Raw genomic sequence first — 19,477 nt, forward strand, 5'->3', positions numbered from 1 at the left:
GGTTATGTGTGTCCCTAGGGGCGGGATTCTAACTGTGATTGGCTGTGGCTTGAGGTGTAGGAACAGTGGTCAACGGTCCTACATAGTAGAACCGTATGATCACTATTTCTACACAGGGGAGAATGACAGGCGGCTTGTTTACATCAACCGCCTGCCTTTCTCCCTCTGCACCGACGATCGCCGAGTGCCTCCGGCGGCGCACGCTCGCTCCCTAGACCCTCACAGGCTAGCGACTTAATACTACATCGCTCTGCCTGTGAGGGGCTGACCGCCGCAGTAAATAGTCGTGTGCCGGTCGTCAAGTGGTTAAAGTCCTTGCGACTTGAAGTCATACAGATATGAGCGGTACGACTTGTCATGCGACTTTGCAGTCCCAAATCGCAGGACAAGTCGTACAAGTGTGAAAGGGGCCTTAGCCACAACGCTCATTAGTGTCCACTAGGAGACTATGTGGCCCATTTTAGTAAAATGTGTAAAAATGAAATGCACCTCTGATCACCTGGAAATCATCTGAAGCAGTTTGCTTTTCCATTTCCCTGTACAAACCTGAATAGGTGAAGTGTGCACAGGTTTTACCCAAAGTGAGTAATCAGAAGAGAGACACATGCCACCGCCCTAACCCCTTCTCTGTAGCAGACTGTAAATTTAGCCTGAATCACACTTTTGCGCTATAGTAATGAAGTTGCCATGCAATTTGGTGCATTGCGTAGGAAGAAATATTGTTATGTACTTTTCTTTTGTCAGTTCTTGTCCATTGACCACTCATTCAAAATTAAATCAGCTGTCTTAACACAACGCACATTAACACAGCAAACATTAGTGCAACACACCAAGACCAGCAAGTGTGAATACGACCTGAGAGAGAGAGACAGTCTGAAAGCAAACCACTTCTATTTAGGCTAGGTTCCCACTTCCTACTACAATGGGGTGTAGTATGCATTTGAAGTCTTCAGTGTGTGTCAATGTTAACGACAACACAAACGCAGTGCAATTTTCTGCACTGGAGTGCCAAGTATAAGGGTGAATTCACACTGCAATGAAGAGCTGCCGGAGCAATTCACCGTTCTCGCAGCTCGCTGTTGACAAGGGGCCATTTTGGTACACGATTCAGTATATCACAAGTTTTTTTTTTGTATGAATTATATTTGGAGTGTACAAAACATACACTTCATTTACAGTAATGTACAGTAGCGCGATGTGTGATTCAGCATGAGGCACTGCGATAAAATGCAACATGTCTGCATTTTAGGGCAGCCATATGCTGCTTTGCAGGGTGAATGGGACACATAGGAAACATTCATTTCCTGTGTATTCCTGCAGTGACAGACGTTTTTTATTGCTGTACAAAAAAACATATCAAATAAAAAAAATGTAAAATAAAATTAAGGCCAATATATATTCTGCTACATGTTTGTGGTGAAAAAAAAAATCCCATTAAGCATATATTAATTGGTTTGAGCACAAGTTATAGCATCTACAAACTATGGGATATATCATGGAATTTTTGTTTATTTTTTATACTAGTGATGGCCGCGATCAGCGATTTTTAGCAGGACTGCAATATTTTGACACTGTGTGGGAACCAGTGACACTAATACAGTGATCAGGGAAAATACTATAGAATGTCACTGTACTAATGACACTGGCTGGGAAGGAGTAAAACATCTAAAGGGTTTAAAGGTGTGCCTAACCAGTGTTTGTGTTTACTATGTGTGGTGCTTTTCCTAAGGGAAGTGATGGATTTTATTCCCTGCTTTGCAGGACACAAAATCCATCACTTTCCCCCGTCGGACTGGAGCTCTGCCTTGTTTACATAGGCAGAGCTCTGTTCTGTGTCTCTCCCTTTACGATCAGTGGGTGATAACCAATAGTTGTCCGCCAGCACCCGCTGATCGGCTTATGCTGTGTCAAATCACAGCATGCCCCCTAGCCGTTAGTACCAGTGCAGGAGAGCCGATCTGCCGTTGTACAACTAAGTTTTGCGGTCAGCAAGTGGATAAGTTTATTTGTAAATTTCAAATTCTATGTAAACAGTGAAAAAAAAAAAAAAAAACGCACGCACACCTTTAGGCTCCGTTCACATCTAGGCGTTTTGGGGCGTTTTTGGGGCGTTTTTCTGCTCTAGGATCAGCTCTCAAAACGCCCAACAAGACAAATCCTATTCATTTCAATGGCCCCTGTTCACATCTGAGCGTTTTGACGCTGTATACAAAACGCCCAACGCTCAAAAAAGTACATGAGCTTCTTTTTGGGCAGATTACAGGCGTTTTCCATTGATCTCTATTCAATCTAAAAACGCCTGCACAAAAATCGCGGTAAAAATCGTGGTAAAATCGCGGTAAAAAACGCCGCAAAAATCGTGGTAAAATCGCGGTAAAAAACGTGCGAAAAACGCTACGCTCAGGTGTGAATGTAGCCTTACAAATATAGCCTCTAAATAATCTAAATAAATTTACCCTAAAGTAAACAAAAAATCTATTCAGGTTTTTATTCCTAACTCAAAAAAAGTACCTTCTATATTTTACTCTCATCCTCCTCCAAATCTCGAATTGCTTTTTTTTTTTAAATGAGAAACTCAAAATTCCTTTTTTGCTGCTGTGATCAGATTTGCATCACATTCGGGCCACAGTCTGAATGCAGGACCCTTTTTTTGATCCACACCAGAGTTGGATCGCATGAGTGTTCACACCGATGCAATCTGATTCATGTCCGAATTGACAGTTCGCACTGCGATATGCGAACTGATCTGGGGGTGTTGTTAACTTTGTATTGACACTCCCAGCAGTTCCCATATGGCAGTCTGATCTGCCTGAGAGTCAGGTGCGATGAAGTAACCCACAGTGGATTTGCAGGGTTCCGGCATTGCACCAATGTGAACCGAGCCTCAATAAACCAAACAAAATTTTTTATCTTTTTTTCACACAAAAGAGGTTTTTTTTTGTAGTATTTATTCACCACTGGGTTTGTTTGGTTTTTTTTGCTAAAGAAACAAAAAAAAAAGACCAAAAATGAAAACATTTTGCAAACAGGTAATTTTTCTCCTTCACTGATGTGCGCTGATAAGGCTGCACTGATGATGAGGCAATGATTTTCACCACTGGTGGGCACTGATTAGTAGCACTAGTGGGCAATGTCCCTATAACAGAAGCCAGTTAATGACTTTCTAAAAAAAAAAAAAAAATAGCTGATAACCGGCTTCTGTTTACTTCCATGATCAGCTATCAAGGGCCTCTGTGATTGGCCCATTACCCCGATCTGTGATCAGCTAAGTTCGAAGGACTCGACGATCAGAGCACTAGCAGCGTGATTACAATAGGATGTCTACGGAACACCCTCCTGGCACTGGAAGCCCACGCTGTAGCCATCTATTAGCTATAGCGCGGGCGGAAAGTGGTTAATTCAAAGCCTGCATCTTAGTACTCCTACCTGGAGTCCCTGATTTGAATCCCGGTCAGGACAATATCTGCATGATCTCCCTGTCGTTGTGTAGATTTTCTCCCATACTACAAATACATCCTGTCTAAACTGTCCCAAGTATGTGTGTGTATGAATGTTAGTTAGGAACCTTGGATTGCAAGCTCCTTGCTGGCAGGGGCTGATGTGAATGTATAATATGTGAAAGTGATGCATAAATTGCCAGCACTATATAAATAGTTGTGATTAAGGCGGTAGTTTTCCCATTGGGCATCTTGGTCCCCTTCCATTACTCCCATGTCCGACACTGAGCAGCGGTCACTATTTGGGGGTGCTAGGTTTTATCAAGTTCCAAGCTGGTCTTTAAGTCTTTTTTTTTTTTTTTTTTTTTTAGAAACCCCTGCCATTCTAGGGAGATAGAGCTGCACGATTAATCGTTTAAAAAATTGCGATCTTGATTCACCCCCCTCACAATCTTAAAACTGCGTGACTTCGATTCTTAGGCCTGTTTCACATGGGCTTTCCGATCCGGTCCTGTCAATTTTTCAGGCGGACCTGATCGGATGCTCCATGCAGCTCTACGGAGCAGCAGAGACATCTCCGCTGACATCCGATCCAATCCTGTCCGTGAAATCCGGATGGATTTCCATCCATCTGGAGGATTGGATCGGATAATATCAGATGAAAACGGACAGGCGATCCATTCTCATCCAATCTCCCATAGAGGAGAGCGGGGATCTGACAGGTCTGTCTCTGCAAAGTAAGCGGAGACAGACCTGTCATCCACCTGCTTAGCGGGGATTGACGGATCGATCCCCGCTGAGCAAAACCGAGTCCGTCAGGCACACCGCCCGTGTGAAAGGGGCCTTACAGAGCTGTTCTCTGCTCACTCACAGCTGTCAAAAAAAAAAAAAGAGCCCCAGCAAATGTTTATCAACATTGTTAAGACTGCTAGATAACTATAAACACAATGCTTTACATTACAATGTATCTTTTCATTCTTTTAGATCAAAGGAATGAACTTCTGTCTGTAACCACTTGCCGACCACCGCAAGTACATATACTGCGGCGGTCAGCCCCGGCCAGGCAAAGTGACGTATGGGTATGTCACTACCCTGTGAGCCAATAGCTCGTTCCCTAACAAGTCCGCGTGTGGCGGGTCCGCCGGTCACTCGCGATCGTCTGCCGTGAAGGGAGGAAGGCAGGCGGCTAATGTAAACAAAACCGCCTGTCATTCTTCCCTGTGTAACAGCAGTGATCTAACGGTCCTCCTATGTAGGACCGTTGATCTCTGCTGTTACATGAAAAGCCACATCCCTGCACAGTTAGAAACACACCCCTAGGGACACACTTAATCCCCTCCTTCCCTGCCAGTGTCATTTTTACAGTAACAGTGCATATGTATAGCACTGATTACTGTAGTATTGTCACTGGTACTCCCAAAAGTGTCAAAAATGTCAGTCAAGGGTCCGATCTGTCCGCCACAATGTTGCAGTCCTGAAAAAAAAAAAAAAAAAAACACAAGAAAAATCTTTCCCTTAGTTAGTAAACGCAATAACTTTTGCGCAAACCAATCAAAATACGCTTTTTGCCATTTTTTTTACCAAACATATGTAGCAGAAAACAAACTGGCCTAAAATGTTAAAAAAATTTTGATTTTTACATTTTTTTTGGGGGAATTTCATATAAAAAAAATTTGAAAAATATTGTTATTTTTGCTAAATTGTCGCTCTTTTTTTGTTTATAGTGCCTGATAAAAAAAAAAAAAAAAAAATCGCACAGGTGATCAAATACCACCAAAAGAAAGCTCAGTTTGTGGGAAAAAAAGGACGTCAATTTCATTTGGGTACAGCGTCGCGAGACCGCGCAATTGTCCGTTAAAGTCACGCAGTACCGAATTGCAAAATAGGGCCTGGTCAGGAAGGGGGTAAAATCTTCCGGGGCTTAAGTGGTTAAAGACTAACCCTTTTTTGACACTTGTTGCTTACAGGTTAAAAATCAGTATTTTTTCTCTAGAAAATTACTTAGAACCCCCAAACATTATAAATATTTTTTTTAGCAGAGACCCTAGAGAATAAAATGGCAAACGTTTCAATCTTTTATGTCACACTGTACTTGCGCAGAAGTCTTCCAAACGCAGTTTTTTGGGAAAAAAAAAATACAATACAAGGCTCTGTTCTTGGACCCGTCCTCTTCTCTATCTACACCGCCTCCCTTGGTCACTTGATAACCGCCCACGGCTTCAAATACCATCTATACGCCGATGACACTCAAATCTGTCTACTCCTCACCTCACTCCTTCAGTCTCCTCTCGCATTGCTACTGACATATCAACATGGATGTTGCACCACTTCCTCAAACTAAATCTCTCTAAAACTGAGCTGGTAATATTCCCTCCCGCCCGTGCCCCCCTCCATGACTTTTCTATCAAAATTAGTTATGCAACCATCAATTTCTCCCCTCATGCCAGGGTACTAGGTGTAATCCTAGACTAGGACCTGTCCTTTCAGCCCCAAATCCGATCATTGTCAAAAGCTTGTAGACTTCACCTCCACAACATCTCTAAAATTCGCCCCTTTTTTCATTCACTCCCTTGTTATTTCTCGCCTCGCTGCTGCCAGGCTTATCCACCTTACCAACCGCTCAGCGTCTGCCTCCCCTCTTTGCCAATCCCTACACTGGCTCCCGATTGCCCAGCGAATTCAATTCAAAATACTAACCACAACATACAAAGCCATTCACAACTCTGCCCCGAGCTACATCACCAATCTTGTCTCCAAATATCACCCAAACCGTCCTCTCCGCCCCTCTCAAGACCTCCTACTCTCAAGCTCCCTTGTCTCCTCCTCTCATGCTCGTCTCCAGGATTTCTCCAGGGCCTCTCCCATCCTCTGGAATGCTCTACCTCAACCTGTACGGCTATCTCCTACTCTAGCTGCTTTCAGGCGATCCCTGAAAACTTATCTCTTCAGGGAAGCCTATCACACCAACTAATCTGCCATCAGCTCATTCCCTACTCTTACCTCTTGTAACACCTGCCCCACCCCATTAGATTGTAAGCTCTTCTGAGCAGGCCCTCTTAATCCTCTTGTATTTTATTGTATTGTATATGTACTGTCTCCCTCTAATATTGTAAAGCGCTGCGTAAACTGCTGGCGCTATAGAAATCCTTAATAATAATAATAATAATAATGATGAATTAAAAAAAAACTAAACAGAGGAGTTAGCCCAACTATTTTATATAATGTAAAAGATGTTTCGCCGAGAATCGTGAGAGAATCCTGATCTTTATTCTAATCAGAAAAAATTGTGATTCTCATTTTATCCAGAATTGTGCAGCTCTATAGTAGTGCTTTAATATACAGTGCCTTGCGAAAGTATTCGGCCCCCTTGAACTTTGCGACCTTTTGCCACATTTCAGGTTTCAAACAAAGATATAAAACTGTAATTTTTTGTGATCAACAACAAGTGGGACACAATCATGAAGTGGAACGAAATTTATTGGATATTTCAAACTTGAACAAATAAAAAAACTGAAAAAGTGGGCGTGCAAAATTATTCAGCCCCCTTAATTTAATACTTTGTAGCGCCACCTTTTGCTGCGATTTCAGCTGTAAGTCGCTTGGGGTATGTCTATCAGTTTTGCACATCGAGAGACTGAAATTTTTGCCCATTCCTCCTTGCAAAACAGCTTGAGCTCAGTGAGGTTGGATGGAGAGCGTTTGAACAGCAGTTTTCAGTTCTTTCCACAGATTCTCGATTGGATTCAGGTCTGGACTTTGACTTGGCCATTCTAACACCTGGATATGTTTATTTGTGAACCATTCCATTGTAGATTTTGCTTTATGTTTTGGATTATTGTCTTGTTGGAAGACAAATCTCTGTCCCAGTCTCAGGTCTTTTGCAGACTCCATCAGGTTTTCTTCCAGAATGGTCCTGTATTTGGCTCCATCCATCTTCCCATTAATTTTAACCATCTTCCCTGTCCCTGCTGAAGAAAAGCAGGCCCAAACCATGATGCTGCCACCACCATGTTTGACAGTGGGGATGGTGTGTTTAGGGTGATGAGCTGTGTTGCTTTTACACCAAACATAACGTTTTGCATTGTTGCCAAAAAGTTCGATTTTGGTTTCATCTGACCAGAGCACCTTCTTCCACGTTTGGTGTGTCTCCCAGGTGGCTTGTGGCAAACTTTAAACGACACTTTTTATGGATATCTTTAAGAAATGGCTTTCTTCTTGCCACTCTTCCATAAAGGCCAGATTTGTGCAGTATACGACTGATTGTTGTCCTATGGACAGAGTCTCCCACCTCAGCTGTAGATCTCTGCAGTTCATCCAGAGTGATCATGGACCTCTTGGCTGCATCTCTGATCAGTCTTCTCCTTGTATGAGCTGAAAGTTTAGAGGGACGGCCAGGTCTTCGTAGATTTGCAGTGGTCTGATACTCCTTCCATTTCAATATTATCGCTTGCACAGTGCTTCTTGGGATGTTTAAAGCTTGGGAAATCTTTGTATCCAAATCCGGCTTTAAACTTCTCCACAACAGTATCTCGGACCTGCCTGGTGTGTTCCTTGTTCTTCATGATGCTCTCTGCGCTTTAAACGGACCTCTGAGACTATCACAGTGCAGGTGCATTTATACGGAGACTTGATTACACACAGGTGGATTCTATTTATCATCATTAGTCATTTAGGTCAACATTAAATCATTCAGAGATCCTCACTGAACTTCTGGAGAGAGTTTGCTGCACTGAAAGTAAAGGGGCTGAATAATTTTGCACGCCCAATTTTTCAGTTTTTTATTTGTTAACAAAGTTTGAAATATCCAATACATTTTGTTCCACTTTATGATTGTGTCCCACTTGTTGTTGATTCTTCACAAAAAATTACAGTTTTATATCTTTATGTTTGAAGCCTGAAATGTGGCAAAAGGTCGCAAAGTTCAATGGGGCGGAATACTTCGAAAGGCACTGTAATTTACGTATCTGTTTAGCATAGGAGTTATGTTTTTGGAGGCATCTACTCCTGAAGAAATGAAAGTATTCACAGAACACATCAAGTTACAAGATGCATTCCGCTCTTATATTGCAATCATCTTGGTTGCGTAAAGCTTGCATTTGAGAATACCAGCTTGATGTACTTTATATATGGTTAGATGTAACCTACTGGTTGCTATGCCAAACAATGTTTTATGTGTACATTATATATTTATGTGTTGAATCTTTGTACAATAAATTTATATTATTTTATGACTTTTCTATTTTGCCTCATTTAAAGTCCCTTGGGCCAATATTGTCTGTGTGTATAGTAAGCCGCGACCTTTAAAAAAGAAAAAACAACAAACTGCAAGACAATGGTATAATGTACTAGTATGCATCGCATACTAGCAAAATATAAGATACTAACCTTAAAATTAACCAATACAGCAGAGCACTGTCACCACCGTCTGACTGGCTGAGCCGCAATGGTGTCATGCGTGTGGGAGTCACGGCCGCGGCACAGGGCTCTGAAGGGACATCACGGCCGCGGCACAGGGCTCTGAAGGGACATTACGGCCGCGGCACAGGGCTCTGAAGGGACATCACGGCCCCGCCACAGGGCTCTGAAGGGACATCACGGCCCCGCCACAGGGCTCTGAAGGGACATCACGGCCCCGCCACAGGGCTCTGAAGGGACATCACGGCCCCGCCACAGGGCTCTGAAGGGACATCACGGCCCCCGCCACAGGGCTCTGAAGGGACATCACGGCCCCCGCCACAGGGCTCTGAAGGGACATCACGGCCCCCGCCACAGGGCTCTGAAGGGACATCACGGCCCCCGCCACAGGGCTCTGAAGGGACATCACGGCCCCCGCCACAGGGCTCTGAAGGGACATCACGGCCCCCGCCACAGGGCTCTGAAGGGACATCACGGCCCCCGCCACAGGGCTCTGAAGGGACATCACGGCCCCCGCCACAGGGCTCTGAAGGGACATCACGGCCCCCGCCACAGGGCTCTGAAGGGACATCCCGGCCCCCGCCACAGGGCTCTGAAGGGACATCCCGGCCCCCGCCACAGGGCTCTGAAGGGACATCACGGCCCCCGCCACAGGGCTCTGAAGGGACATCACGGCCCCCGCCACAGGGCTCTGAAGGGACATCACGGCCCCCGCCACAGGGCTCTGAAGGGACATCACGGCCCCCGCCACAGGGCTCTGAAGGGACATCACGGCCCCGCCACAGGGCTCTGAAGGGACATCACGGCCCCGCCACAGGGCTCTGAAGGGACATCACGGCCCCGCCACAGGGCTCTGAAGGGACATCACGGCCCCGCCACAGGGCTCTGAAGGGACATCACGGCCCCGCCACAGGGCTCTGAAGGGACATCACGGCCCCGCCACAGGGCTCTGAAGGGACATCACGGCCCCGCCACAGGGCTCTGAAGGGACATCACGGCCCCGCCACAGGGCTCTGAAGGGACATCACGGCCCCCGCCACAGGGCTCTGAAGGGACATCACGGCCCCCGCCACAGGGCTCTGAAGGGACATCACGGCCCCCGCCACAGGGCTCTGAAGGGACATCACGGCCCCGCCACAGGGCTCTGAAGGGACATCACGGCCCCGCCACAGGGCTCTGAAGGGACATCACGGCCCCGCCACAGGGCTCTGAAGGGACATCACGGCCCCGCCACAGGGCTCTGAAGGGACATCACGGCCCCGCCACAGGGCTCTGAAGGGACAGTATGCAGCGTGAATATCTCCTAAACACTGCAAGTTTAGGAGATATTCACTGTACCTACAAGTAAGCCTTATTTTAGGCTTACATATAAGTACAATTTAAATTAATTGTAAACTATCACCTTGTAAAAGAGCCCACTCAGTCTAAAACAGAAATGAAAGACAAAACATGTTTGTAAAGATAAAAAAAAAAAAAAAAAACCTTAAAAACAACACACACCAAACACCTTTTTTTCATATAAGCGATTATATTCCTTCTGTTCTCAGCTGCATAAGAGCTTGGGGGAGGAGAAGCAGCAGTACACTGAGCTTGCTAGTGAAAGGCTGTGAAGGGGGGTGTATCAGGACAAGTCTGATCATTGGAGGAGAGCACACCGAGTTCCCAGCATAGCTAGAGAACTGACCAGGCTGTGTTCCCTTGCTAATAGGAAAGCAGTGGGGCTGGCAGGAACAGCAGGGACTTCACAAAAGGAAACAATACAAAGAACAGGATACTTTCTCATACAAGTACATGGTACAGCAGGCACATATCAGGAATATGAAATGCTGGGGTAAGAAACGCTTTAAAAGTATGGGGTTTGGGTTTTTGTAGATTCAGACTTACCTATGTGGATGCAGCATCAGTCACTCAGTGGCTCTAACACTGAGAACCGAGTGATCAAACACTGCCGATCGCTCGGTTCTCACAGCTTCCTGAGTGGAGTGGTCAGTCACCAGCTCTCTGCTTTGCCTCCAAACTCACTGGGGGACTGGGCTGAGGAGGGGGCGCCTCGCTGAGAGGCTGAGCGGGGTGCCGGTCCAAGCATGTGGGCAGATCCTGACCTTGCCAGAGCTCTGTGACATCAGCAGAGTCAGCACCCCATCTGCTGAAAACGGGTCACAGGAGTGCAAAAAGAACTGCACTCCTGTGATCCACAGAAGTACAGCCAATCAAGCTTTGGCTGTACTTCTTTAAGGCCCCTTTCACACTTTTATGACCTGAAAGTCAGGTGACTGAGGCCTGTGTAATGTTGAGGTCTATGGACCTCAAGTTGCATCAAAGTCGGACCAAAGTAGTGCAGGGACTACTCTGAAGTCACACAGATATGAACGGTACTCATTGGAAATCATGGGGTACGACTGTCATGTGACTTTGCAGTCCCAAGTCGCACAAGTGTGAAAGAGGCCTTAAAAAATAAAAAAAAGACTTTTTCCTATTTAATAGATCAGGGATCCTCTCAGGGACTGCAGCTATACACCCCCTGACTAGGGTTGTCACCTCATCCCTTTAAAGTGGTTGTAAATCCATTTTAAAGACTTTTACCTATAGGTAAGCCTATATTAAGGCTAAAGCCCCATACACACGTACCGATTGTCGGCCGTAAATATTCGGCCGCCGACCGATCGGCCGATTGTAGGCTTGTTAGTATGATGCTTCTGACAGCGCATTTTCGGCCGAACAGAATCTGTCGTGCAGACTTTAAAATGTTTGTTGGCCGTCACCAGAACGGCCGATTGTTCGCCAGTCAGTACAGAATTCGGCCGACAGACAGCAGATTTGCAAGACTGGGCATGCTCAGAAAAGAAAAAAGACAAGGAAAGTTAACCATCACATGACATCACTTCTGCAGTCGGCTGTTGTTGGCCGACAAAATTAGTGTGCAGTCTTTTGCAGTTTTCAACAGACATGACAGCCCTGGACAAAAGACAGCCGACGATCAGTACGTGTGTACGGGGCTTTACTTATAGGTGCTATAAATATCTCCTAAACCATTTAGGAGATATTTACAGATGACGTCATTGGTGCATGCACTGTGAAGGAACGGCCCCACACGTACCGTTCCTTCAGAGCCCAGTGCCGTGAACGGCAGCTCCCGAACGCATACGCGGGAGTGATGTAATCGCACCTCTGGCCAATCCGATGGCCGGAGGATGCGATCCACGAGGCAGGATGGCCGAACTTGCTGGCTGTCCTGTTGCTGAGCGGGCGGCACTGCGGGGACTTCGTTTTCAGGTAAGTACTTCATAATGAGCTAGTATGCAATGCATACTAGCTCATTATGCCTTTGTCTTTACTGGGGGTTTTTTTTTTTTTTTCAGAGGATTTACTTCTTTGTTTAAACCAGGACACATATGAATTACACGGGTTCTGAGGCTAATATAATGCACATAAAGCACTGAGCCCTGGTTCACATTTGTGGGATTGCGCAGATCGCATGTAATTCGGAGCGCACTGCTACTAAATTACATGCGATCTCATGTGCGGTGCAAATTTCAGCCATACACTTTGTATGGCTGAATTCGCACCGCATCCGCAATAAACACGCACACGAGGCTTTTTTTTATCCGCAGCAGAATCGGATCGCATGGTGGTTCACACTAGTGCGATCGCATTCTGTGCAAACTTTCAGATCGCAGTGTGATATGCGATCGCAACTGGGGGTGTCGTTAACTTTTGACACCCCCTGCGTATCGCATATGGCAGTGTGAACTATCAGGGGTGCGGATGCGATGCGGGATCACGCTGTATATTCGCATCGCACAAATGTGAATCGGCACTAAGTGAGTTTACTACCACCTTAATCAGCCTCAGAACCGGTGTGTCTTGGTTTAAAGGGATGAGGTGGCAGAACCCTACCCCTGACATGTATCAGAATTAGTTATTGACTTTACTTCATGATTGTGTACATGCTGTAAAATGCAGCAGGAAGAGTGAGACTATAGAGGAGCAGTGTGAGATCTCCCCCCTATACCCTATAGAAGGTAGACACACATAGCGGATGGTGCAGGCAGCCTGCTGGTCACGTGTGTGTGTAGACAGTGGAGGAGTCATATGAGGACACACAGAGCACAGCTCCCCAGCCCCCCTCTTATCACCCGGCGGGGATATCACAGCACACTCCTCCACACAGAGGGCTCAGGCTGGGAATAAGAGGACATGGACGGACTCTCCTCAGCCAGGGACATGGATGACAGGCAGGGGGCGGTCACACACAGAACCTGTACGAACCCTCCGCTACTAACGGCTCTCACCTGCTGCAGCTCCCTCGCCCGGAGCCTCATCCACCCCCGGGATACTCTCCCGCCAGCCGACTCTGTCCGGCGGAGACTTTACCGGAGCTGAACCGGCCCCGGCGACAACTTCCGGGGCAGCTGCCAGGCGACAGTACGGATAGACGAGTGCAGAGCGCAGGTCCTAGCGGCAGCCTCGCCAGACAGGTGTAGCCGAAGGCAGAAGTGATCGAATGAGCGGCTGGGAGGAGAACGGAGGGGCCTCTTCAATGCTGGACTGCGCTGTTTCCTACATAGATGTCTGCTATCGGTTATCTCTGATCCTGGTGCAAAGCTCCTGTCCTTGATTTGGAACAAAGTCCCTCTTCATTTGTGTGCTGTAGAAAAAATCCACTTTTTATCTTTCAAAAAGTGTTTCTTATAGAGGTTGTAACCCTCCAAAAATATATATATATAAAATGAAAACCTCAAAGACAAAGGTATATTGAGCTAGTATGTATTACATTCTAGCTCATTATGAAATCCTTACCTTAGAACAAAGCCCCCGTAGCGGCGCCCGGACATCATTGACACGGCCAACATGTTTACCCATCTTACTACCCGATTCACATCCTTTGGCCACCTGATTGGCTGGAGCCACTCCCCCGCATGTGCACGGGTGCCGCCATTCACGGCACAGGGCTCTGAAGGAACAACACAGTAGCTGCCGCCGCTCACGGCGCAGAGCTCTGAAGGAACGGCACGAGCAGCTGCCACCAGTCATGGCATAGAGCTCTGAAGGAATGGCACGAGCAGCTGCCGCCGGTCACGGCACAGGGCTCTGAAGGAATGGCACGAGCAGCTGCCGCCGGTCATGGCACAGGGCTCTGAAGGAACGGCATGAGCAGCTGCCGCCGGTCACGGCACAGGGCTCTGAAGGAACAACACGAGCAGCTGCCGCCGCTCACGGCACAGAGCTCTGAAGGAACAACACAGCAGCTGCCGCCGCTCACGGCACAGAGCTCTGAAGGAACGGCACGAGCAGCTGCCACCAGTCATGGCATAGAGCTCTGAAGGAACGGCACAAGCAGCTGCCACCAGTCATGGCATAGAGCTCTGAAGGAACGGCACGAGCAGCTGCCGCCGCTCACGGCACAGAGCTCTGAAGGAACGGCACGAGCAGCTGCCACCAGTCATGGCATAGAGCTCTGAAGGAACGGCACAAGCAGCTGCCACCAGTCATGGCATAGAGCTCTGAAGGAACGGCACGAGCAGCTGCCGCCGCTCACGGCACAGAGCTCTGAAGGAACGGCACGAGCAGCTGCCACCAGTCATGGCATAGAGCTCTGAAGGAATGGCACGAGCAGCTGCCGCCGGTCACGGCACAGGGCTCTGAAGGAATGGCACGAGCAGCTGCCGCCGGTCATGGCACAGGGCTCTGAAGGAACGGCATGAGCAGCTGCCGCCGGTCACGGCACAGGGCTCTGAAGGAACAACACGAGCAGCTGCCGCCGCTCACGGCACAGGGCTCTGAAGGAACAACACAGCAGCTGCCGCCGCTCACGGCACAGAGCTCTGAAGGAACGGCACGAGCAGCTGCCACCAGTCATGGCATAGAGCTCTGAAGGAACGGCACAAGCAGCTGCCACCAGTCATGGCATAGAGCTCTGAAGGAACGGCACGAGCAGCTGCCGCCGCTCACGGCACAGAGCTCTGAAGGAACGGCACGAGCAGCTGCCACCAGTCATGGCATAGAGCTCTGAAGGAATGGCACGAGAAGCTGCCGCCGGTCACGGCACAGGGCTCTGAAGGAACGGCATGAGCAGCTGCTGCCGGTCACGGCACAGGGCTCTGAAGGAACGGCACGAGCAGCTGCCACCGGTCACGGCACAGGGCTCTGAAGGAACGGCACGAGCAGCTGCCGCCGGTCACGGCACAGGGCTCTGAAGGAACGGCACGAGCAGCTGCCGCCGGTCACGGCACAGGGCTCTGAAGGAAACGGCACAAGCAGCTGCTGCCGGCCATGGCACAGAGCTCTGAAGGAGCGGCACGAGCAGCTGCCGCCGGTCACGGCACAGGGCTCTGAAGGAACAACACGAGCAGCTGCCGCAGGTCACGGCACAGGGCTCTGAAGGAACAACACGAGCAGCTGCCGCAGGTCACGGCACAGGGCTCTGAAGGAACGGCACGAGCAGTTGCCGCCAGTCACGGCACAGGGCTCTGAAGGAACGGCATGAGCAGCTGCCGCCGGTCACGGCACAGGGCTCTGAAGGAACGGCACGAGTAGCTGCCGCCGGTCACGGCACAGGGCTCTGAAGGAAAGGGCACGAGCAGCTGCCGCCGGCCATGGCACAGGGCTCTGAAGGAACGGCACGAGCAGCTGCCGCCGGTCACAGCACAGGGCTCTGAAGGAGCGGCACGAGCAGCTGCCGCCGGTCACGGCACAGGGCTCTGAAGGAGCGGCACGAGCAGCTGCCGCAGGTCACGGCACAGAGCTCTGAAGGAACGGCACGAGCAGCTGCTGCCGCTCACGGCACAGGGCTCTGAAATAGCGGCACTAGCAGCTGCCGCCGCTCACGGTACAGGGCTCTGAAGGAGCGGCACTAGCAGCTGCCGCCGCTCACGGTACAGGGCTCTGAAAAACGGCACGAGCAGCTGCCGCCGGTCACAGCACAGGGCTCTGAAAAACGGCACAAGCAGTCCTTCCTTCAGAGCGCATGCGTCTGTGATGTCACTGGCTGCATGCACAGTAAATATCTCCTACACGGTGCACATTTACGAGTTATTTACAGTACTTAAAGGTAAACCCTATCATAGGCTTACCTATAGGTACAAGTTACAGAGGAAGCTTTAATTCCCCTTTAAGACCTGTACACACAATAAGAAAATTTGAAGTAAAAATTCGTCCAACGAACGATCTGCCGTTTTTCGGATTGTTAGTATAGTGCTTTTGACAGCTGATTACGAATTTCCGGACAACAAAGTGATGGTTCACATTGGTGTGATGCGGGAACTCTGCAAATCCACTGCGGGTTCCCGCATCGCACCCGACTCACAGAACTTCTGGGAGTGTCAATACAAAGTTACCGACAACCCAGATCAGTTCGCATATCGCAGTGCGAACTGTCAATTCCGACAGGAATTGTGTCGCATAGGTGTGAACAGCCATGCAATCCGATTCTGCTGCGAACCAAAAAAAGTGTCCTGCATGACTTTGGTCTGAATGCGATGCAGATTCAGCCATACAATCTGTATGGCTGAATTTGCATCACACAGACATCGCATGTGATTTGCAGAGCAGTGCGGTGCGAAACACATGCAATGTCTGACATCGCTATAGTGTGAACCAGCACAAAAACTGGATGTACAGGCTATAACATTTTTATCGTATGTGAACACCGTCAGATTTTCATTTAATTAGTACAGTTTTTGTCCAAAATAAAATCATAAGAGCAAGACTACGCAGTATGCACGCTCGGAAACGAAAGAATGCATACAAAACAATTCAACACATGACATCACTTCTGAAGTTGAATTCTGTCGTACGGGAATTTTCGTATGAAAGTAACCTCTTCACTTTCCATATGAGACTAGCATGCAACAAAAAAACAGATGAAAATTAATTTGTTAATCTGATTGTGTGTACGAGGCTTTAGAGCCCATTCACATTAGCGCGACTTGTCAGCCTGACAAGTCGCGGTCCATTGAGTAGTACAGGACCCGTTCTAATAGGAGCGACACAAGTCGCTCCGACTTAGAAAAAGGGTCCTTTACTACTTTGGGGCGACCTCGAAGCGACTTGCATAGACTTCCATTATGTGAAGTCTCTGCAAGTCGCGCCGAAGTCGCGGTGCACGCGACTTCACAGGTCGCCCCCCGAAGTCGTGTCGCCTCAATGTGAATGGGCTCTTAGTGCTAATCCTTTCATCCAATTTCTACATTGCTGCATATGGATATTCCAAAATCCAGTAAAAGGGCTCATGCACACAGGACGTTTAAAAAATGCCAGTGCTGCTGGCAGAAAAAAGCAGCATTAAAAACGCACTTTTAGTTGCGTTGTTTTTGAGCGTTAGAGTTTTGAAAGTAAACGCACTCCCTAAGTCCCGGTTCACACTAGGGCGACCTGTGAGGCGACCTGGTCGCCTCACAGGTCGCCGCAGGTCGCCTCTTATAGGGAAGCTGCGGACCCGTTCTAATAGGAGCGACACAAGTCGCTCCGACCTAGAAAAAGGGTCCGGAGCTTCTTTGGGGCGACCAGGAGGAGACCGCCATAGACTTCAATGTTATGAAGTCCGTGGCGGCCGCTCCGAGGTCGCGGCACGCTGCTCGCACCGCGATCTCGGAGGTCGCCCCTGGAAGTAGCGTCGCGGTAGTGTGAATGGGGGCTTAAATGTAAAAACACTATTTTTACCGTTGGCGTTTTTTACATTTTAAGGAATGTGTTTACTGTAAAAACGCCAAACAAGGCTAAAAGCTTCTTACAGTTTAGCCAAATTTTTTGGTGTTTTGTATTTTTACAGCCTCCTGAACGCACTGGCAGTTGTCCTTTTTTTTTTTTTTTACTGCCCCTAATTGCTTATGCCTCCAAACTCCTCTGAAAGTTGATGTGTGCAACAAAGGGTTGGGGGGCACACCCTGAACATGCATTTCTAAAGCTGGTGCTGCTATAAAAAAACAATATACATATTTAACTACAGAGGATAGCCCACACATGCAAAAGAAATGACTATCAAATATAAAGGCAATCAAAATGAGTAAAAATGGGGATTTATTCCCACCATATGGCCATATTGTGCTCAAGCCCACCACTATGTCAAAGTACCCCACCAAGCCCACCACTATGTCAAAGTACCCCACCAAGCCCACCACTACGTCAAAGTACAATGGGGTTTGTACTTTTTTTTTTGTACCCATTTTTACTCATTTTGATTGCCTTTATATTTGATAGTCATTTCTTTTGCATGTGTGCGCTATCCTTTGTAGTTATATAAATAGAAACAAACGCCAGATGCCCCTTAAAGCAGCTGCAAAAACGTCCTGTGTGCATGAGCCCTTAAATAGGAATTAAACTTCCACTGATTGTACCTATAGGTAAGCCTATAATAAGGCTTCCCTATAAGTACTGTAAATATCTCCTAAACTTGCACCATTTAGGAGATATTTACTATATACACCACCAATGACGTCATTGGTGTATGCACCCTGAAGGAACGGCCACCCGTGCCATTTCTTCAGAGCCCTGTTTCGTGACCGACGGCTTCTGCGCGTGATGTCATCACAGCTCCGGCAACTCCCAGCGCTGGAGCCCTGGAAGAAACACCAGGGAAGATGTGGGCCGTCTCAGCAGTGTGCTGGATGGCTTCGTTCTAGGATAAGTATTTCAAAATATTTTTTTTTTTTTTTGTGATAGGCAAAAATATAGAGGATACAGATATCTCCTCTTTGAATACAGGATACTGACATCTCCTCTTCTAACAGATACTGATTTAGACAGAAGAGTAAAGATAGTGGGAGTCCATATGGGATACAACAAAGCTCTTCAATTGGGAATCACAGATTGTAAACCGAGGGGTCTCGGGTATGTCAATGGTGCAGAAAATATCTATGATGTAATGAAGGAATATTGGTTGATATTTTGTTATTTGATGAAATGAAGGACTAGTTGTTGATATTTGGTTATCTGTTACAGAGTGGTAATTAATCCCTGAGGAAGAAATACTAATTTTACCAATATCCAATTCCAACCAGAATAGTATATTTTTCTTAAAAAATAGATATTTTATTTCAACAATAAAAACATTCATAAATTACGTAAAAACAGTACAAAGGACATATGTATATCATTCACTTCCTAGGAACAAAGCATCCTATACAGGTAATGATCCTTAAAATATGTGGTAGTGTCCAGCTGATCACAAATTTTTGCATCCTATTTGCACAGCAGATGCAGAGGTTGCTTGTTCTCAGCTGAAATGGATTTCAAAATTATATTTTGTATTGCCCCATATAGTCCCAACAATATAGAGGAATTAATAATATAAAGTTAATCAGGATGAAGGCAAGCACACCCAATGTTATGCTTTTTCTTTTTTTTTTTTTAATTTTCAGTATTTCATAATGAGCTAGTATGCAATGCATACTCATTATACCTTTGTCTTACAGGTTTTTTTTGGTTTTGTTTCCCCAGTGTTTACAACCTCTTTAAAGTGGAACATTAGTCAGAAAAATAAGTCCTGCTGGATCACTTCAGGTTGGCCCTTTTTGCAGGTATAGCTATGTAAAACATTAAAAATAAGTGCCTATACTGTGTAAAATCCAGTAATACACTGTCGCACCCTGCTCTGCACATTCTCAGTTGCTTTCCATTTTAGACAC

At 47.2% G+C, this 19,477-nt stretch overlaps 1 protein-coding gene across 7 annotated transcripts in view; it reads right to left on the reverse strand.

Annotated features, from left to right (window-relative positions):
* The window catches only part of IKZF4 (IKAROS family zinc finger 4), a 63,699-nt gene extending 50,413 nt beyond the window's left edge, over positions 1-13,286 (reverse strand). For 2 of the 7 annotated variants that reach the window (XM_082246797.1, XM_082246795.1), the window contains exon 1: positions 13,136-13,283. In XM_082246797.1, the coding sequence (XP_082102923.1) occupies positions 13,136-13,174 (39 nt within the window). In that variant the 5' untranslated portion in view covers positions 13,175-13,283. Of the gene's footprint in view, positions 1-13,135 lie in introns of all 7 variants that reach the window. The other 5 variants (XM_082246796.1, XM_082246793.1, XM_082246794.1 and 2 more) reach the window with 5 other exon arrangements.
* Positions 13,287-19,477: the final 6,191 nt, after the last annotated feature.

Source organism: Pelophylax lessonae (assembly GCF_965119305.1).
Source record: "Pelophylax lessonae genome assembly, chromosome: 2".
NCBI lineage: Eukaryota > Metazoa > Chordata > Amphibia > Anura > Ranidae > Pelophylax > Pelophylax lessonae.